Source organism: Prionailurus viverrinus, chromosome B4 (genome assembly GCF_022837055.1).
Source record: "Prionailurus viverrinus isolate Anna chromosome B4, UM_Priviv_1.0, whole genome shotgun sequence".
Lineage (NCBI taxonomy): Eukaryota > Metazoa > Chordata > Mammalia > Carnivora > Felidae > Prionailurus > Prionailurus viverrinus.
In genome coordinates, this window is record NC_062567.1 from 88,833,821 (window position 1) to 88,851,886 (window position 18,066).

An 18,066-nucleotide genomic window follows, 5' to 3' on the forward strand; every position below is an offset into this window, starting at 1 on the left:
TCGTGCGGTTGGCAAAGGAGATCATTGAAGTCTGTCTTTCCTCCTCCTCTGGCTCCCCCAGCCCATCTCTGCAAAGATCCGGGCTCCAGAGTAGGCAGTTTACAGACTCAGGAATGATTCTGTGCAGCGGAGTAACAGGACAGACAGGTGCAGACTCTTTGCTGCCCCTAATAATTTCACAGGGAGCCTATGAAGCCCGGTGACTAACACCTAATTAGCCATTCTTTCCCAGACTGCCATCTCTTCTGGCCTTGGCTCCTTTCAGGGCCTATTCTCTGAACTCGCTTTCTTTAATGGCTTATAGTTTTAAACATTCCCAGGTGTCAGCTCAATTTGTAAGTGCGGGCTAGTGTCGCTACATGCCATTTTAGAGCCAACACCTTTCTGCCCGGTAGGTGAAGGGTGAGAATCACATTTGGATGCTTTGGGAACAATATACTTCATACGTATGCCTCGAGTTGCCACATGTTTTGCTTTATTAATTCATCGCCAGGTCAAGCAACAGCAGATGACTGCTTATCAAACAGATGACATGTGTTTTTCATGCATGATTAAAGCAGGATTTATCATGGCTGCCAGAATCCAGGGAGTCTGTGAGGTTTGTTATTTAAAGCCCTACTTTGGATACTCTCTGGTTTTACAGTGAGAGGCAGTGATTATACAGATGAAACCTTGCAAGGGTGTTGGACCGGAAACAATTTTTGGATGCAAAACATTAAACCCATTTTAATGCACCCGAGTTTTACTGCACTGCAACTTTCACGGTTGGGACGGCTTTGCTAGTTACTGCGTGACCAGGGACAAGTTACTTATTCTCTTGGAGCGCCAGTCTCCTCACCTCTACAGTGGAAATAGTACTCTACCTACCTCTTAGGATTGCTGTGAGGATTGAATAAACAGTGTAAATAAAGCACCAGGACTGATCTGAGTTCCAAAGGTGATGGTTCCCCATCCGTCTACCCGGTGAGGGAGGAAGCTGAATGAGACACAAGAGCCAGCAGCAACAAAAGAGCCCCCAGCAACAAATCTATGTTTTCATGAGAGCCCTTATTATATCACCTTGTAATCGTCGACCTGCTTTTCACTACCACATGGACGCCTTTGACTGGGGATTTACTTTTACAGTCATAGACGCTGGTTTCCCCATTTTTACAGATGAGAAAATTAAATTTCCGAGAAGCTAAAAATCTGTCTCAGCCTAAACAGCTAATAAGTGCCACGAATCGAACCCAGGGTGCCTGACATCAAAGACCATTCTTTCCCTAGTATTGCTGCACTGCCTCAATAGAGTTTAAACAACCTGTAGTGGAGACAGAAGTGTGTTATCTGACTAACGTAAACCAATATGACCATTGTCCAACCTGTCCTTCCGTTTTCTATCTTAAAGAAGAGGCAGATAGTTGGCACATCATTTTTTTTTTCAAAGCTCTGGGCTATAGTTTGCTGAGTTTTCAGTTGGAGAAACTCACTGACATTCATTAAACAGTCTATTCTGATTCAATTTGTCAGTGGCAAAATAAAAATTAAAACCCAGGTACCTAGATTTAATAGTCCAAAGATGATCAAATTATCTTCATTTGCTTCTGAGACAAATTATTCAGACGTACAATTTCCTCACGAATTACTTGCTTGTCTAACTCTCCTTGGGTTGTGTCTACTTCATCAATTTCACTATTTTTTCCCATAAATCTTGCCTGAACAAAGATTCAGCTTTGGTAGTTAATGAGGACAAACAAGGAAAATGCAATTCAACTACACAAAACGTGAATGTTTAATTTTGAACCGATTTTGTAGCATTAGACTCGGTAGGACCCTTCCAATTTTCCAATTAACAAGTTACTGACATGTACAAACATCCAGAATAAAAGAAACCTTTTCTTCCATCACTGTTGTCAGTTTCATTACTGAATTGGGGTCTGCTTTGGGACACTTCAATCATGAAAGAAATCATGGAAAACTACATTGGGTTTTATTAGCAATAACACCTTAGAGGAGGTTCATCTATGATAACTAAAACTTTCTCTAACTCACTCTCATCTACCATGTAATTTGCCTTAAGGTATTTTAAAATCACACTGTCAAAGCTTGAGAAGGGCACTTTGAGGCACTTAACTCGGAGCCACAGTATATTTTGAAACAGATTTTTATGAAATCCAATGTTAAGTAGCAAACTGCTAAGTATTTTCCAATATAAACATTGTTTCAATTTTCCAGATCAGTGTATATCAATGCCATATGAGGCAATCAGGAAGGTCTGTATCTATATCTGTATAACTATATATCTGTATCCGTATATCTACATACACACATACATAAATACACACAAATACATGCATATGCATTTGATAGATGTAGGTATCCATATATATGTATCTATTTATGAGTACTGGTAGGAAAAATTATGCATATGAACAGGAGATCTAAAAGGATCTTTCAACCCCCAAGTATCCCTCCTCTCCTGTTCTACAGGGAAAATACAATGGGCAGAAGTTGGAGGCCATCACCTTTATCCCAGTGACTTCTTCTTGAGCCCTAGAGTAAAATGAGCAAGAGCTTAGAGCTAATGGCAAGAATCAAGATGGTACAGAGCTCCTATAATATTCCAGAGACGTCACCTTTTAGAAAATACACGCAAATTTGTGCTTTAATTTATATAAATTCATAGACTTCGGAATTCTATGTTTGGGGTTGCCACATTATATCAAGAGATGCTTTCGGAGAAATTGCAATCTAGCTTGGAGACCGTCTACAAATACGTAGTGCAGATCCACAGCGTATAGAACAGCAGCTATGTGAGAAGTCCGTTTATCTCAGGGGTCTAGAGTGAATATTCACAGCATAGCAGATATCGTAGAGGTGGGCATGATTACCATTTGACGCGTACTGTCTACACATATACTGCATAAAGGTTATGCATGCGAGTGTAGATCCATTGAACAATCTGGGTACTGATTTTAAGTATAGTCTGGCTTTGTGCTTCTTCACTGTGTACATGCAGCTTTTATTGGCTTCTATTTTGCTTAAGACAAGTTTAACAAAACATTTGCTATTTATTGTGATGGAGTAAACAACACAGAATGGCTATGTTGGGTACAATAAAGCTCAGATATTTGCTTCTTTGACAATTAGGGATGTATTGCTTGAAATAAGTTCAAGTGTTTGTGTGTTATCTGAAAAACGTCACATTTATGTAAACAGAGATCATAAAACTGAAATATGAAAGCACCGCTCACACTCTGCTCCCATCAGTATCTTCCCTCCAGGAAACGAATTCAAGGGATACTTTTTAAATTGCAATTATGGGAGATTTTAGCTAAAAATCCATTAGGTCACACAATTCTTTGTTCAACCAAGTAGAAAACTTTACCACCTTTCTTAAATACCTACAAACTTAATTGAAAAAAAAAAGATGTTAACTTTGGTGAAGAAATACCAGAAAGCCTCAAGCAACCTGCATAATTAAATCATCTTTTTCCATTTCCTTTATCTTTTTTCCATTTGACCCCAAAAGCTCTTGCTTCGCATATTTGCATGTAACTGAGATGGAACTTGATACAAAGGGTGGGCCTCATCTCACAGGCCCCCAGGCTCAGTTGAGGGTGACCTGGTTGGTGAGTAACGACTCTCACACTTAAGAACTAGATGTCCGGGGCACCTGGGTGGCTCAGTCGGTTAAGCGTCCTACTTTGGCTCAGGTCATGATCTCACAGTTTGTGAGTTCGAGCCCCGCGTCGGGCTCTGTGCTGACAGCTCAGAGCCTGGAGCCTGCTTTGGATTCTGTGTTTCCTTCTCTCTCTCTGCCCCTCCCCCACTTGCACTCTGTCTCTCTCCGTCTATCAAAAGTAAATAAATGTAAAAGAAAATTAAAAAAAAAAAAAAAAGAACTTGATGTCCATCCACTAAATGATCTCTTCTCACCTAGATTGCAAAATCACATAGGCCTATTGCAAATTTCATAAACAGAAGGGACGCAAACATTGACCACATTTGTTTTTTTTTCTGCCATCAGCAAAGATAAGCCACTTGGAAGTAGGTGAGAGAAGGGAAGTCTTTTTAGTTTTCTCCTTTTCTCCTTTAGTTTTCTCCTTTTTTAAAAAATTGAATTTTATTTTTCTTAAGATTTTATTTTTAATCTCTACACCCAACGTGGGGCTTGAAACCACAACCCCGAGATTAAGAGTCGTATGTTTCACCGACGGAGCCAGCCAGGCACCCCCTCTCCTTTTAAAAAATTTATTTATTTATTTTTATTTTTTTTAACGTTTATCTTTGAGAGAGAGAGAGAGAGAGAAAGTGCAAGCAGGGGAGGGGCAGAGAGAGAGAGGGAAACCGAGGATCTGAAGTAGGCTCTGCACTGACAACACAGAGCCCAATGAGGGGCTCAAACTCACGAGCTGCAAGATCACAACCTGAACCAAAGTTGGACACTTAACTGACTGACCCACCCAGGCGCCCCTCCTTTTTTTTTTTTTTTTAATTGACGTACAATTGACCTAGAATATCCTATTTGTTGCAGGTGTACCTCAAAGTCACTTGGTATTTTTTATACGTTACAAAATGATCCCCACAAGTCTAGTTCTCCATCACACAAAGTTATTACAATATTATTGACAACATTCCCCATGCTGTACATTACATCCCCATGACCTATTGCAACCCCCACTCTGGTAACCCACACTTTGTTTCCCGTGTCTATGAGCCTGTTTCTGTTTTATTTTGTTTGCTCATTTATTTTGTTTTTTAGATTCCACATGTAAGTGAAATCATATCGTATTTGTCTTTCTCTGTCTCATTTAATTAGCACAATACCCTCTAGGCCCATCCGCATTGTTACAAGCGGTAAGATTTCCATCTTTTTTATGGCTTAGTAACATTCCCTCGTATTATGAACTACCTCTTGTTTATTCATTCATCTATGGATGGACAATCGCTTCCATATTTGGCTGTGGTAAATAATGCTGCAGTAAACATAGGGGTGCATATATCTCTTTGGATGGGTGTTTTTGTTTTCTTTGGATAAATACCCAGAGGTAGAATTGCTGGGTCATGGGGTAGATCTAGTTTTAATTTTTTGAGGAATCTCCATGCTGTTTTCCAGAGTGGCTACACCAACCTACATTTCTACCAACAACGTAGAAGAGTTCTCTTTTCTCTACATCTTCACCCACCCTTATTTTATGGCTTTTTCATAACAGCTGATGACAGGTGTGAGGTGATATTTCATTGTGGTTTTAATTTTCGTCTTCCTGATGATTATTGATGTTAAGCATATTTTCATTTGTCTTTTGGCCATCTGCACGTCTTCTTTGGAAATACATTTACTAGCGTTCTCTGTTCATTAAAAAAATTTTTTTTATTACAGAAATTTTCTTCCTAAGGCTTACAGCAACAGAGTGCATGTGCACACTATTTTTACATTATATTCACCTAATGCCTAATGTTTCTCAGCTAATATGACTGCAAACAATTCAAACATAGAAATGGGCGTTCTTTTGTAGAATATGAACATAGTGAGGTGCCTGGGTGACACAGTTGGTTAAGCGTCCGACTTCAGCTCAGGTCATGATCTCATGGTTTGTGGTTCGATCCCCACGTTGGGCTCTGTGCTGACAGCTCGGAGCCTGGAGCCTGCTTCGGATTCCGTGTCTCCCTCTCCCTCTGCCCTTCCCCTGCTCACACTCTGTCTCTCTCGCTCTCTCTCAAAAGTAAATAAACATTTAAAAAAAAACTAAAAAAAAAGTAAAGTGAACATAGTAATGTGCAAGGCACACAGGCTTTATGTTCATAAAATGTTTGAAACTTGATGTCTCCATTTACTTTGCGTGCATAACATAAATCCTTTAAGCCTTAATTTTCTCATCTCTCAAATAGGGATAACAATATCTATTTTGTGAGAATATCAAACTTGTGAGAATTAACTGGGAGAATGCATGCGAAGACCTCAGTATATAGCCCAGGCCCAATAATACGAGCTGCTTTGTGCAACGTGGGCCTGGTAAGGATTCAAGGAGGTCTTGCACGTTTGACAAATGTTAACTGATCATATTTAGTAGAAATAAAAATCATGCAAAGGGGGATTTTTAAGGGCCTAGACTTTTTCTTTTTCATATGTTTTTATTTTATTTTGAGGGATTGTCAGAACCCTGACAACTGAGAACAAAGACATTGCTGTTCACACATAATTGAGTTACTTAGAGATGAGTTCTGAGAAGGCTAAAAATGGCTCCTTAAAAACACAGTCAAATAATCCTAAAAATACACATGAAACCTATTAAATATAAAACATATCTTTAAAAAATAATATGGTAAATCCTCCCAGAGGCACAACTCAGTCCCCAACCCCAGACACATCAGGTGGGCGAATGCCAATTCTTTGACGGTACTAGAATATCATTTATTAAATTACTTCTTTTATAGTGCCCTGGTGGCCCCAGAACTACTGCTCCTCGTAAAGGTTTAAGTTACACTGAGAAAGACGGCTTGCTCATCTGATCCTTTATGTATAATTTTCACTAATTGCACAAATCTTGTTTGTCTTTGTTCCTTTAAGTATCTTCAGTGACACTGTTTCGTTTACAGCCCAACGCTAGGATGTACACTGTGTCTACACATGGGATGCTTTTTACGTTACAATTCGGTTCAGAATTTTAATTAAATAAAAGGGAAACAACCACATAACAAGGCCGCCACAGCTCTTCAAATAATGAGGATGCACTAGTATCCGTGCTTTACATGATAAATGATGACAAAGGACAGGGTGGTATCATTATCCAGTTTGGCAACAACTCTGAAAAAAAGAACTTTTTAATGTCTTTCTATAAAATTTTATTTTAAAAAGTGAAATATGGCGAAAGGCAAGTACTCTTGGGTGTTATAAATCATCTCCTAGGTCGTAGGAAGAGAGATCCGTTGGAAGGCTGCCCAGGGCACACTGATTTGTTCTCTCTTCCTGAATCACTATTAGGGGGCAATTACTTTTCATTGGGTTGAAGTTTATTCTGTGCAAGCATTAAAAAAAAATGCTTCGGTATTCTGGAGTTTAAAACTATAAAAATAGTACACACTTAAAATGCAGTATAGGTAGCACTGACTTTTGATCAGAAGGTTCTCTCATCATCAATGTTATTTTAAAACTATTCTTTGATTTCTTCATTCTTGACATTTGAGCAGCATCATAGGAGTCAATCTCTGTCTGCTTGGGTTTAGGTATACCAGATGGTCCTAGGTCCCCACTAACCTCACCAACCACACCTTTTTTCAGCCTCCACTAGTTGATGCCTCCTCTCCCTCCTCCCCTCCCTCTTTCAGCCTGTAAATATGGATATGCCTGTTCTTTGCTATCCCCTACCATCTCAAACTGTTCCGTGCCTTTAAATGCTAATGACTCTTATATTTATATTTGCAGCCATGGCCTCTCCCTGAACTCTGGACTCAGGATATACAGCTGTCTATCTATCATCTCTGCTTGAATATTGAAAATGCATTTCAATCTTAACATGTCCAAAATGGAGTGATTGATTTCCCCCCCACCAGCACTCCGTGACACCCCCATTCAAGCAGTTACTACAGCCAAACACTCTTAGTTATCTTGGATTCTGTCTTGCCCTTACATTCTACCTTGAATCCATAAGCACATTCTGCCAGCTCTTCCTTGGAATAGTCATCCAATCCATTCACTTACCACCACCTACACAGCAACTAAGTCACTATCATCTCTCTGCACTATTGAAACAGACTCCAAAATTTGCCCACTTATTGCCCACGTGGCTTGCAGAATTATCTCATAAAATAATTGAAAAAATCACAATACTCTTTGGCTTAAAGTTCTTCAGAGACTTTCCATTATCCCTAGGGTGATATGCAGACACTCAGCCACGGTACCAGGTATCACCTAGCCCTGCTCATCTCTCTTACCCCATCCTATATCTTTCTCCTCTCCATTCACTGCACTCCGGCCACAACGGCCTTACTCTGGCTCCTTGACCACGGTAAGGTCATTCTCACCTCAGAGCTTTCACTCTTGCTGTTCCTTCTACCTGGAACATTATTTGCCCAGGCCTTTGTACACCAGCCTTATTATTCTGATCTTGCTAAAATGCCATCTCCTCATCCTTGGGCATCCTTTCCCAATTTGGCCCTCTCTTCCCAAGCCATGGTCTATCCATTAACTTATTTTTATTTCCTTTCCAACACCTAAAACTATTAGCAATGGCTATTTATTTACTCGTCTAGTGTCTGCGTCCTCCACCAGACTATGAACCGCGTGTGAGCAGGAGCCTTGTATATACTGTCTATATGTCTTAGCACACAGTAGGTATTTGTTGAATGAATATTTTGAATACATTCCTGACCAACATATATATGTACCGATGTATAGACATACCATATAATAAAGTCACACATAGCAACTAAAATCCTTTATAAAAATTTAAAATAACGAAACCATGCTCCTGGCCATAGGGTTCAAGAACTGGGAAGGACCTTAGAAATTAAAGGGCCACCTCCTTGTTTTACAATGTTCTGAGGATCAGAGAGGGGCGGTGAGCCACTAACAGTTCACAAACTAAGAGAGAGGGTGAGTCAGGCCTGGCCAGGTCACCACTGGAGCATCAAATACAACGGGCTGTTCCTTACATATTACACATGAGCAATTGTATAGAACTCACTGAAAACACAAAGAAACCCAAGTTCAGCATCAAAACGCACACCCACTATGCACCAGTAAAAGTATGACTTCGAATCATAAATTTGATTGATCTTAAGTCAATATACTAGAGTTCATAATAAATGGTAACCTTTTAATTAAAAGTATGCTTGCATTAGAATTTAGGACACCTTTTTCAGGGACCACTGAATGACACATTTCTAGAAATACGGCCAGAAGACACTTAGTTTCTCTCCATAAATGTCCATAAACATCACTTCCAAAAATCCTTATAGCCGCATCTCATTATCTGGGTGGCTTTAGTTACGAGACACAATGATGTATATAATTCAGCCCTTTTGAGTGCCTGGGGATTTCACAGAAGTTGAGAGAGGCCTATACTACTTTAAATTTTTGAGACAATTGGTTTTTTTTTTTCCAGTAATAAAATTATGAAATAAGGTTACCCAAATTATCGAATATTTTAAATATTTATATCGAACAAATTGACATATTAAACTCCAAAGAGTGCCATATAGTTATAGGATTTATGAAATATGTTTATCCTTCACGCATTTAGAGCTCTGTGATCTACTGCAGGGACATACATTGTAAAACTGTACGAGGAACACCTACTCCTTGCAATGTTGCCCATGAATCTCTGGGACACGTATATGCAAATAATGGCAAAAATCTAAGTTTGAGGTTCTTTATAAATGTGAGACCTGAGCCGAGTGGCCTTCTTCGTACCTATGACATGCCTTGTATATCTGATTTTCTTTTCTTTCTACTCTTCACTTCAACCGTAAGCAAGAGGTGTGGGGAGAGGATGGCGGGGGTTGGGGGAGACATTATCCTCAAAAGGCGGCTAAAATCAGATGTACAAAAAGTGAAGGAAGGATGGAAAGTTTGTGTCTCAGAACTTGAAAAACAATCCAGGAAACGAGTAACAAGATGGCGGGGTCGGGGGAGACATTATCCTCAAAAGGCGGCTAAAATCAGGTGTACAAGAAGTGAAGGAAGGATGGAAAGTTTGTATCTCAGAACTTGAAAACCAACCCAGCAAACAAGTAAAAGTACCATATGTGACTGTCTGCATCTCTCTCAACCCACTCCCTCTCTGATTCTCAGGGGGAAAGTGAGTGGCTGTATGCGTGTTTTGAAAGGTCTACTGGGTGCTGAAGAGTAAGTCAGAGGAGAAATGAAACCAGAGTTGTCTCCTCAAGAGTTAGGGAACAATTTGATAAGCAATAGTTAGGAGGGCGTGGGGGGGGGGGGACAGGGCAGGGACGTATAGTCTGAGGTGCCTTTCAACTTCCGAAACCAGCTCTACAGTGGAACCGAGAGATAAGTCTGCTTAATTGTTCAAGGAGACCCCATCTCAGATCTGGCTCTTTCCTTCACCTAGCCAGAGAGAAAAAAATGCTTGTAAATTGCTACATTGGTGATTCTATTCATCTTTTTTAAATGACATTAGCCATCTAATAAGCTTTAGTTCTTAGCTGTTTTTACAAGAATGATGTTTAATCAAAGCTAATGACATCAGGCTACTTGAATCATCACATGAATTAATTGAGCAATATGAATGCTTCATCACATTCTCTTTTTATTTCTGTCAATATTAATTAGAATCATTTCCCAAAGAAAATGGAAGTTCCAGGGATGACTTGGCTATCCCACTTTTCTACTCAGAGCGGACATATTCCAAGTGCGACAGGCCACAGATAGATTGGTTTTGGTTAGAGATCAGTGTCTAAGATTTGCCCAAATCTGGGATATTTACATACATTTGATTTTAACACCCTATAACCAAAAGCCAGTAGAAAAATGGGCCTGTGATATTAACAGAAATTCACAGAAAAGGATATAGTAAAAGTACAAAAAAGATGTTCAAACTTACTCATAAGAAAGGCAAATTAAAGCCATATGCAATACCATATTTTTCACTTCCCAGATTAGCAAAATCCTCCAAGTTGGATAACATACATATTGGTGAGGCTGCGGGGAAACAGAAACTGTCACACACTGCAGGTGGAAATATGAATCGGTATAACCTTTGAAGAGGTCAATTTGACAATATATATCCACATTATAAATGCATATACCCTCTAACCCAGATTTCCATTAATGTGATTTATCTTACAGATACACTTACACATGGATAAAATAATATATGTAGAGGGATATTCATTATAGTAATTTCATAATAGCAAAATATTGGAAACAATTAAAATGTTCATAAGTAAAGACTGGAAACAACTTACATATTTACGGATGAGGGAATGGTTAAATAAAGCAGGGTGCAGCCATACAAAAAACTGTCATGCAGCCATAAATAAAGAATGATAAACCACGCATGGTGCCAATACGGAAAGATCTCCAAGATAGCTTTTTTCAGTGAAAAAAGCAGCATACAGAACAGTGTGCACAGAATGCTATATTTTGTTTTAAAAAGGAAAGTTATGAATATGAATTTATATTTGCTTGTATTTGCATAAAGAACATCTGGAGGAATTCTAAGAAGCCAATAAGCATGATTTTCATTTTGTGTATGTAGTGGTGGGACCTGGTTGGTTGGAGGGCATGGAAGAGAGTGAAGTTTTTCATTACACATCTTTTTTATGTTTTGTATTTCAAGTCATCTGGTTAAACCAGAATCTACCTATTTACCTCCTCAAAAAAAAAAAAAACCACAAAACTATAATTGATTAAAATGTTACAATTTCTGGTTTTCTAGAACATATTGTGTCTATATTATTGAATACACTTAAATTTTTCCCTGGCAGCTTTCTTTGCCAAGGAAGAATCTAATAAATTCCAGAAGATAAGCATTAAAGACATTTCATGAATGCATGTGCATAATGAAACACTTCTAAAGATCCACTAATGCATTAGCGAATTAAGTTTCTTGAGAATTAGCATTGATTAAATGTCATACTTGTAAAACAATTAGGGACTAAAACTTATTAGATGGAGACCAGCTGAAAAAAGACAAGCACCACCATCATCTGGAGTAGAAGACAAAAATGTGATGTTCAGTAGCTACCACATATCATTTTGGTAAGGTAAGTTAAAAATCTACTTATTTTATTTTTATAACAGGGTTCTAATACTATGAAGTTAAAAGTCCTATTACTCTATTACTCTGAAAAACAATATCCGGGCAGGTATGACCAAGTGATATTTAAAATACTCAGATATAAGGATAAGGGGCATTTCCTCCAAGTCTGTTGTTATTGCAGTTATTTGAGGCCTTGCCTGGATAATTAACATACAGAAAGAACCCAAGGTTTCCATATCAAGATAGAAGACAGTAACATAAACTAAAATGCACACTTAAAATGAAAGGAAACACTGTGAATAGAGAAACAGTTCAGAAGCCATAGGACAAGCAGTACTAATATGTAAGAGTCATAGTTCTCTTTTAAAAAGCAACCAAAAGCTTACTTACATAACGTATGTTTAAATGGACTTATAATGTTCACAATTCACAATTTTAAAGTGACACATTGAGAGAAGATGTGATATATTCAATCATATGTATATATATTATCCAGCCATTAAAAAGAACGAAACCTTGCATTTGCAATGACGTGGATGGAACTAGAATGTATTATGCTAAGCAAAATAAGTCAGAGAAACACAAATACCATATGATTTCACTCATATGTGGAGTTTAAGAAACAAAACAGATGGACATATGGGAAGGGGGGAAAATGAAAGGGAAACAAGCCACAAGAGAACAAATTGAGGGTTAATGGACAGATATGGGTGGGGGGATGGGCTAGATGGGTGATGGGTGGAGGGCACTTGTGATGGGCACTGGGTTTTGTATGTAAGTGATGAACCACTGAATTCTACTCCTGAAACCAATATTGCACGGTATTTTAACTACAATTTAAATTACAAAACAAATGAAATGAGAAAAAGAAAGGACACACTGAGGACTACACACCGGATCACGGGATCTAATGGGCCAATGCAGAGTAGGAGAAAGCAGATGTAAGTAGAGAGCCATTATGGGTGGTTTTCCTTGATCTCCCTGAATCAAGAGTACACATCAAGGGTCCTTTGCTTTCTTCCTGGTGGCATCTTTGACAAAAATAGCAGTTCACAGTATTTGTACTCAACACCCACTTCAAAAAGGAGAGGGGCAAGCTTCTAACGTTTGCCGCGTATCGACTAATAGAAGAGCAATAAATGAACACTGACAGCGAAATCAATAAAGACTATAAAATGGCCAAAACATTAAACTTTTTCATTTTTACCTGCTTTGTCCAAGAAAACCAAAAGAAGATTAAAACAAAAAAGATTTGAGGATAATTATGAAGCCACAACTCTCTCAAAATGGTTACAAAAAGCAGGTGACTACAAACTGTCTGTCTGATTTTATCCTCCAATGAAAAAGCAAACATCTGGAGAGAAATCTACATTGGGGAGGGGGGAGAAAAGAATGAGATTAAAAAATACTAGTTTACTCCTATACAGTTTTGGTTGTTGAAAGAGAAATAAAAGTAATTCATTGTTAGGGGTTGACATTAGTGCCTCTTACAAAACTGCTAATAGAAACAACTCTTATTTAGAAGGCGCGTTACAATTTTAGTGCAACTTTACATCCATTTTTCCATTTGATTAGCTGATATTATCATCTCTGTAATATATACAGTATATAGAGATCAAAGCTCAAAGGCATTTAGCTACCTGCTCAAGTTTGCACAGATAGAAACTAGTGGAGCAGGGACTCAAACCCACTTTATAGCTGCACAAATTCTGAGCTCTATGCTCCACAGAGCCTCAAGGATATCTGCACGTAATGGTGCCCTACTAGTCTTTACAAAAATGAGGCATTCAGTTCCCCTGTGGAGTAACCAGCCAGGGACTAAGGGTATTTTGATAGTCTATGCCAATGGTGTGCTGAGGGAGCTCTCAAAAATAGGTTCAGTGTTAGTTACAAAGACACACTGATTCATTGTCACCACCCAGGATCCTCAATTCCCTGTACCCAAAAGGCCAATATAATTTTGAACCATGAGTTGAGCAAGGAATTGATTTTCCTTTGATTCAAATTCCTGGGAAGGCTACCCTGAAAAGCTGGGAAAGCTTCACTCTAACCTTCTGGACATTTCACGTCAACATCAGACAGATGTTAACAATTAGAGATGTTCAAAGAACAATAAACAATTAAGAAGCCAGCAAGATTGATCTCATACTCTAGGTAATTGCTCTCTGAGGATATTGTGCCTTTCTTAAGCGCGAGAACAACAACAATAAGACTGTCATGATGTTGCAGACCAGAGCTTTCAAAACTTTTTGGTCTTTCCCCGACTGCCTTCCGCCACCACTCACCTAAAGCTTCTTTGACTCTACGGCTGGGGAGAGTGGCATAAGGGGCTTCTTCCTCACCACAAATTAAGAGTTGGGTTATAGATGTTCCTTTGAAGTTTGGAAGCTAGAGCATGAAGTTATTCACTCAAAACATCTCTAACTGGCTCAAATTTACACACTCCAAAAGTACCAAAGGTAGCGAGTGGATAGTGAGTGATATAAAAATTCAAAGAGGTTATTGTATTTAGAAAAGTTCTGTCTTTGGGAAAACGTTTTATAAATTGCAGGCATTAGCCATCCCATTAAAGGTTTTTTGATATTGTCGTAAAATACACATAACATGAAATTTACCACCTTACTCATTTTTAAGTATACAGTTTAGTGGTCTTGAATACATTTATAATGTGGAACAACTAACACCACCATCCCTGTCCATAACTCTTTTCGTCTTGTAAAACTGAAAGTCTATAACGCATTAAACACTACCTTCCCGTTCTACTCTTCCCTCAGCCCTTAGTGACCTCTATTCTACTTTCTGTCTTTATGAATTTGCCTACTCTGTGTACCTCAGATAAGTGGAATCACACAATATTTGTCCCTTTATGTCTGGCTTATGTCACTTAGCATGATGTCTTCATGGTTCACCTGTGTTTTAACATATTGTCCTGGGGCGCCTGGGTGGCTCAGTTGGTTAAGCGGCCAACTTCGGCTCAGGTCATGATCTCGCAGTCCGTGAGTTCAAGCCCCGCATCAGGCTCTGTGCTGACAGCTCGGAGCCTGGAGCCTGTTTCAGATTCTGTGTCTCCTTCTCTCTGACCCTCCCCCATTCATGCTCTGTCTCTCTGCGTCTCAAAAGTAAATAAACGTTAAAAAAACCCCACAAAAACCATATTGTCCTAATTTCATTCCTTCTTGCAGTTGAATAATACTTCCTTGTACGTATATACTGCATTTTGTTTATCTGTTCATCTGTTGATGGACATTTGGGCTGTGTCCACCTGTTTCTTATTGTGAATAACACTGCTATTAACATTCATGTACAAGTATCTTTTCAAGTTCTTGTTTTCAATTCACTTGGATATACACCTAGGAGTGAAATTGCTGGATCATATGGTAATTCTCTGTTTCGCTTTTTGAGGAACTCAAAGTATTCTCCACAGTGACTACACCATTTTATATTCCCACTAATAATGCAAAAGACTTCCAATTCCTCCACATCCTTGCCAATATTTGAAACTTATAATTTCCATTGTTTTTTTTTGTTTTGTTTTTGGTTTTGAATAATAGCCATCCTAATGGGTATGAGGTGATATCTCATTGTAGTTTAATATCATTTCCCTAATGATTACTAATGTTGAGTATCTTTTCTTATGCTTTTGACCATTTGTGTATTTTCTTTGGAGAAATATCCATTCAGGCCCTTTGTCCATTTTGGAATTGGTTTGGTTTTTACTGTTATTGTTCTTGAGTTATAGGAACTCTTTCCATATTTTGGAATATATTAATCAATATATGATTTGCAAACATTTTCTCCCATTCCGTGGGCTGCCTATCACTCTGTTACAGTGTCCTCTGATGCACAAAAGGTTTTAATTTTGATGAAGTCTAATTTATCTACTTTGCTTTTGAGGTCTGTTGCTTTTGATGGCATACCCAAGAAATCACTGCAGTGGTTCCACTTGATTATTAGTCTCTGATACCCTTTTCAGCGGTATTCTTCTATAGGTCACCTACAGTAAGTTTATTTATTTATTGATTCCCACATAAATTCTAAAGAAATAAAAGGCAAAAGATGTATGGGTGACTTCATATTGGCTCCCGATTGCCTTTAAGGTTCAAACTGCATGGCACTGGTTTTCCTTCATGATCTGATCCTTGCCTCCTTCTTTAGCCTCATCTCACCCTTACCATCTAACTTTAGTAATCCTGAACTCCCTGTGCTCTGGAATATTCTATATAGGTCGTCTTAGCTGTCTCACTTCTACTCATCCTTCAAGTCTTAACCCAGTCACCACTTCTTCTAGGAGCTATCCCATGTTCTGTCCCGTTTTCCTACCAGCATCCATCTGGCCAGGGGGTTGATGTGCTAGCTTTGAGATCCTACGGCACCCCATATGGTGTTTATCACAGGGTTTACTATACAGAATTATTATTTATTTAGCTCACTCACCCTCTAGATCATAAATTCCCTGAAGACGGTGACGATATCTAAAATTTATTTGGATCATTATATCCTTAGTACCTAGAGTAATTCCTGGCAAACAGTAGATGCTCAGTAAATATCTGATGAGTGAAAGAATAAGCCAGACCAACAGCTTTGCCAACCCGGTGCTCTGTTTCTAGCAGTAAAGAAATCTTTTCATGAGGAGGTATCAAATTCAAAGATATGCCATAAATTTCCCTGTTTTTCTCAACAATTTCCTCTCTTTGAAGTTTATCTAAAACAAACCTTTAATCAAGGCACTGTTCTAAGTACTTTACGAATATTAATTCATTTAACCTTTCCAATAGCCTGATGAGGTAGGTATTATTTGCTGTTTTTAGGGAATGAAGTAAAAGCAGAGAGACGTTAAGTAACTTGCCCAGGGTCACACAGCTACTAACTGGACCTGAGTCCATTTAGAGTTGGTCAGCCTGTGTCATCTTTTGGTTGTGACAAGTTCCAAATAAACGTGAAACAACATACACTGGAGCATTTCAGACTTAGAAGGATGGTCAAGTTCATGATATTTATAGTGTTCTAAACTTGGCTCGTGGCCTCCTCAGATTTACAGTCCGATGTACCTTGTAGGAGCCCTAAGTTTCCTAACTGGTGTTTATGTACCCATCAACCCTTCACCCCTTTTACTCCGTCTCTCAGAACCTGAGCTCACTTCCTCATCCCTTCTGGAGGCTCCGCTGCTGGAAGCAGAAGCACCGAAGAACCATATTATTTTCAGGACTAAAACCAAAATTTCTTACCTGGTTTCTGATACCTCTTTGTTTTTAATTTTATCAAGGTATTCAAATAACTAGCTAAAGTGACCTTTATATTCTTTTTTGAACTTCAGCTGGTAGGTAGTACCACTGCTTACCGCTTTGAGGGATATTTGAACCATTTTCTTTTGGTTGTCTTTAGTAAAACTAATCTTCAGCCACATTATTATTATTATGCAGCAAGGTATCTCTTTAAACAGAGCTCCTCTGTCCTTCCGTCCTCCCCTTCCTTCCTTCCATCCTTCCTTCCTTCCTTCCTTCCTCCTTCATTCATTCATTTGTTCAACTATTTATTCAAATGCGCTTTCAAGGTGCCAGACACTGTGTTAGATAATAGAAATATAACTTTTATCCTTAAGAAGCCAATGTTTTTCCCATTTAAAAAAAATTGTTCAATACTGGGGCACCTGGGTGGCTAGTTGGTTGGGCGTCCGACTTCGGCTCAGGTCATGATCTCACTGCTTTTGAGTTGGAGCCCTGTGTTGGGCTCTGTGCTGACAGCTAGGAGCCTGGAGCCCGCTTCAGATTCTGTCTCCATCTCTCTGCCCCTCCCCTGCTTGCGTTCTTTCTTTCTCTCTCTCAAATATAACATCACATTTTTTTTAGGGGTGTCTGTGTGGCGCAGTCAGTTAGGTGTCCGACTTCGGCTCAGGTCATGATCTCACAGTTTGTGGGTTCGAGCTCCGCATAGGGTTCTGTACCATCTCTGACAGCTCAGAGCCTGGAGCCTGCTTCGGGTTCTGTGTCTCCCTCTCTCTCTGCCCCTTGCCCATTCTCACTTTGTCTCACTCTGTCTCTCAAAAATAAATAAATGTAATAAAAAAATAAAAAAAAATTTTTTTAAAGATTTGTTCAATACCATGCAAGTTAAATCATTCTTTGATTTGGGATAGTAAAAATATTTTGTAAGAAAATAAATTATTACAGTGGCTCCTCTTTTTCTGTATTCATATTTGCTCACTCATCGGGCTACAGTTGCACAGAAGTCAGTACCATTACCTTCGTTTGAATAATTAAACAAAACATCTCATTCCAGAAAGTACAAAAATATAAAACAAGATGACTTACAACTTTAAGTTAAAGTACATAAAGTGCATCAAGTTAAAGCTAAGAGTTAATCT

The 18,066-nt window shown here is 38.7% G+C and overlaps 1 protein-coding gene across 9 annotated transcripts in view; it reads right to left on the minus strand.

Annotated features, from left to right (window-relative positions):
* The window catches only part of GRIP1 (glutamate receptor interacting protein 1), a 687,701-nt gene that overhangs the window by 205,253 nt on the left and 464,382 nt on the right, over positions 1 to 18,066 (minus strand). The window contains exon 1 of one of the 9 annotated variants that reach the window (XM_047866741.1): positions 10,545 to 10,563. The exons of the other annotated variants lie outside the window; for them this stretch is intronic. Coding sequence (XP_047722697.1) covers positions 10,545 to 10,548 — 4 coding nt within the window. The 5' untranslated portion in view covers positions 10,549 to 10,563. Of the gene's footprint in view, positions 1 to 10,544; positions 10,564 to 18,066 lie in introns of those variants that run through there. 9 annotated transcript variants of the gene reach the window in all.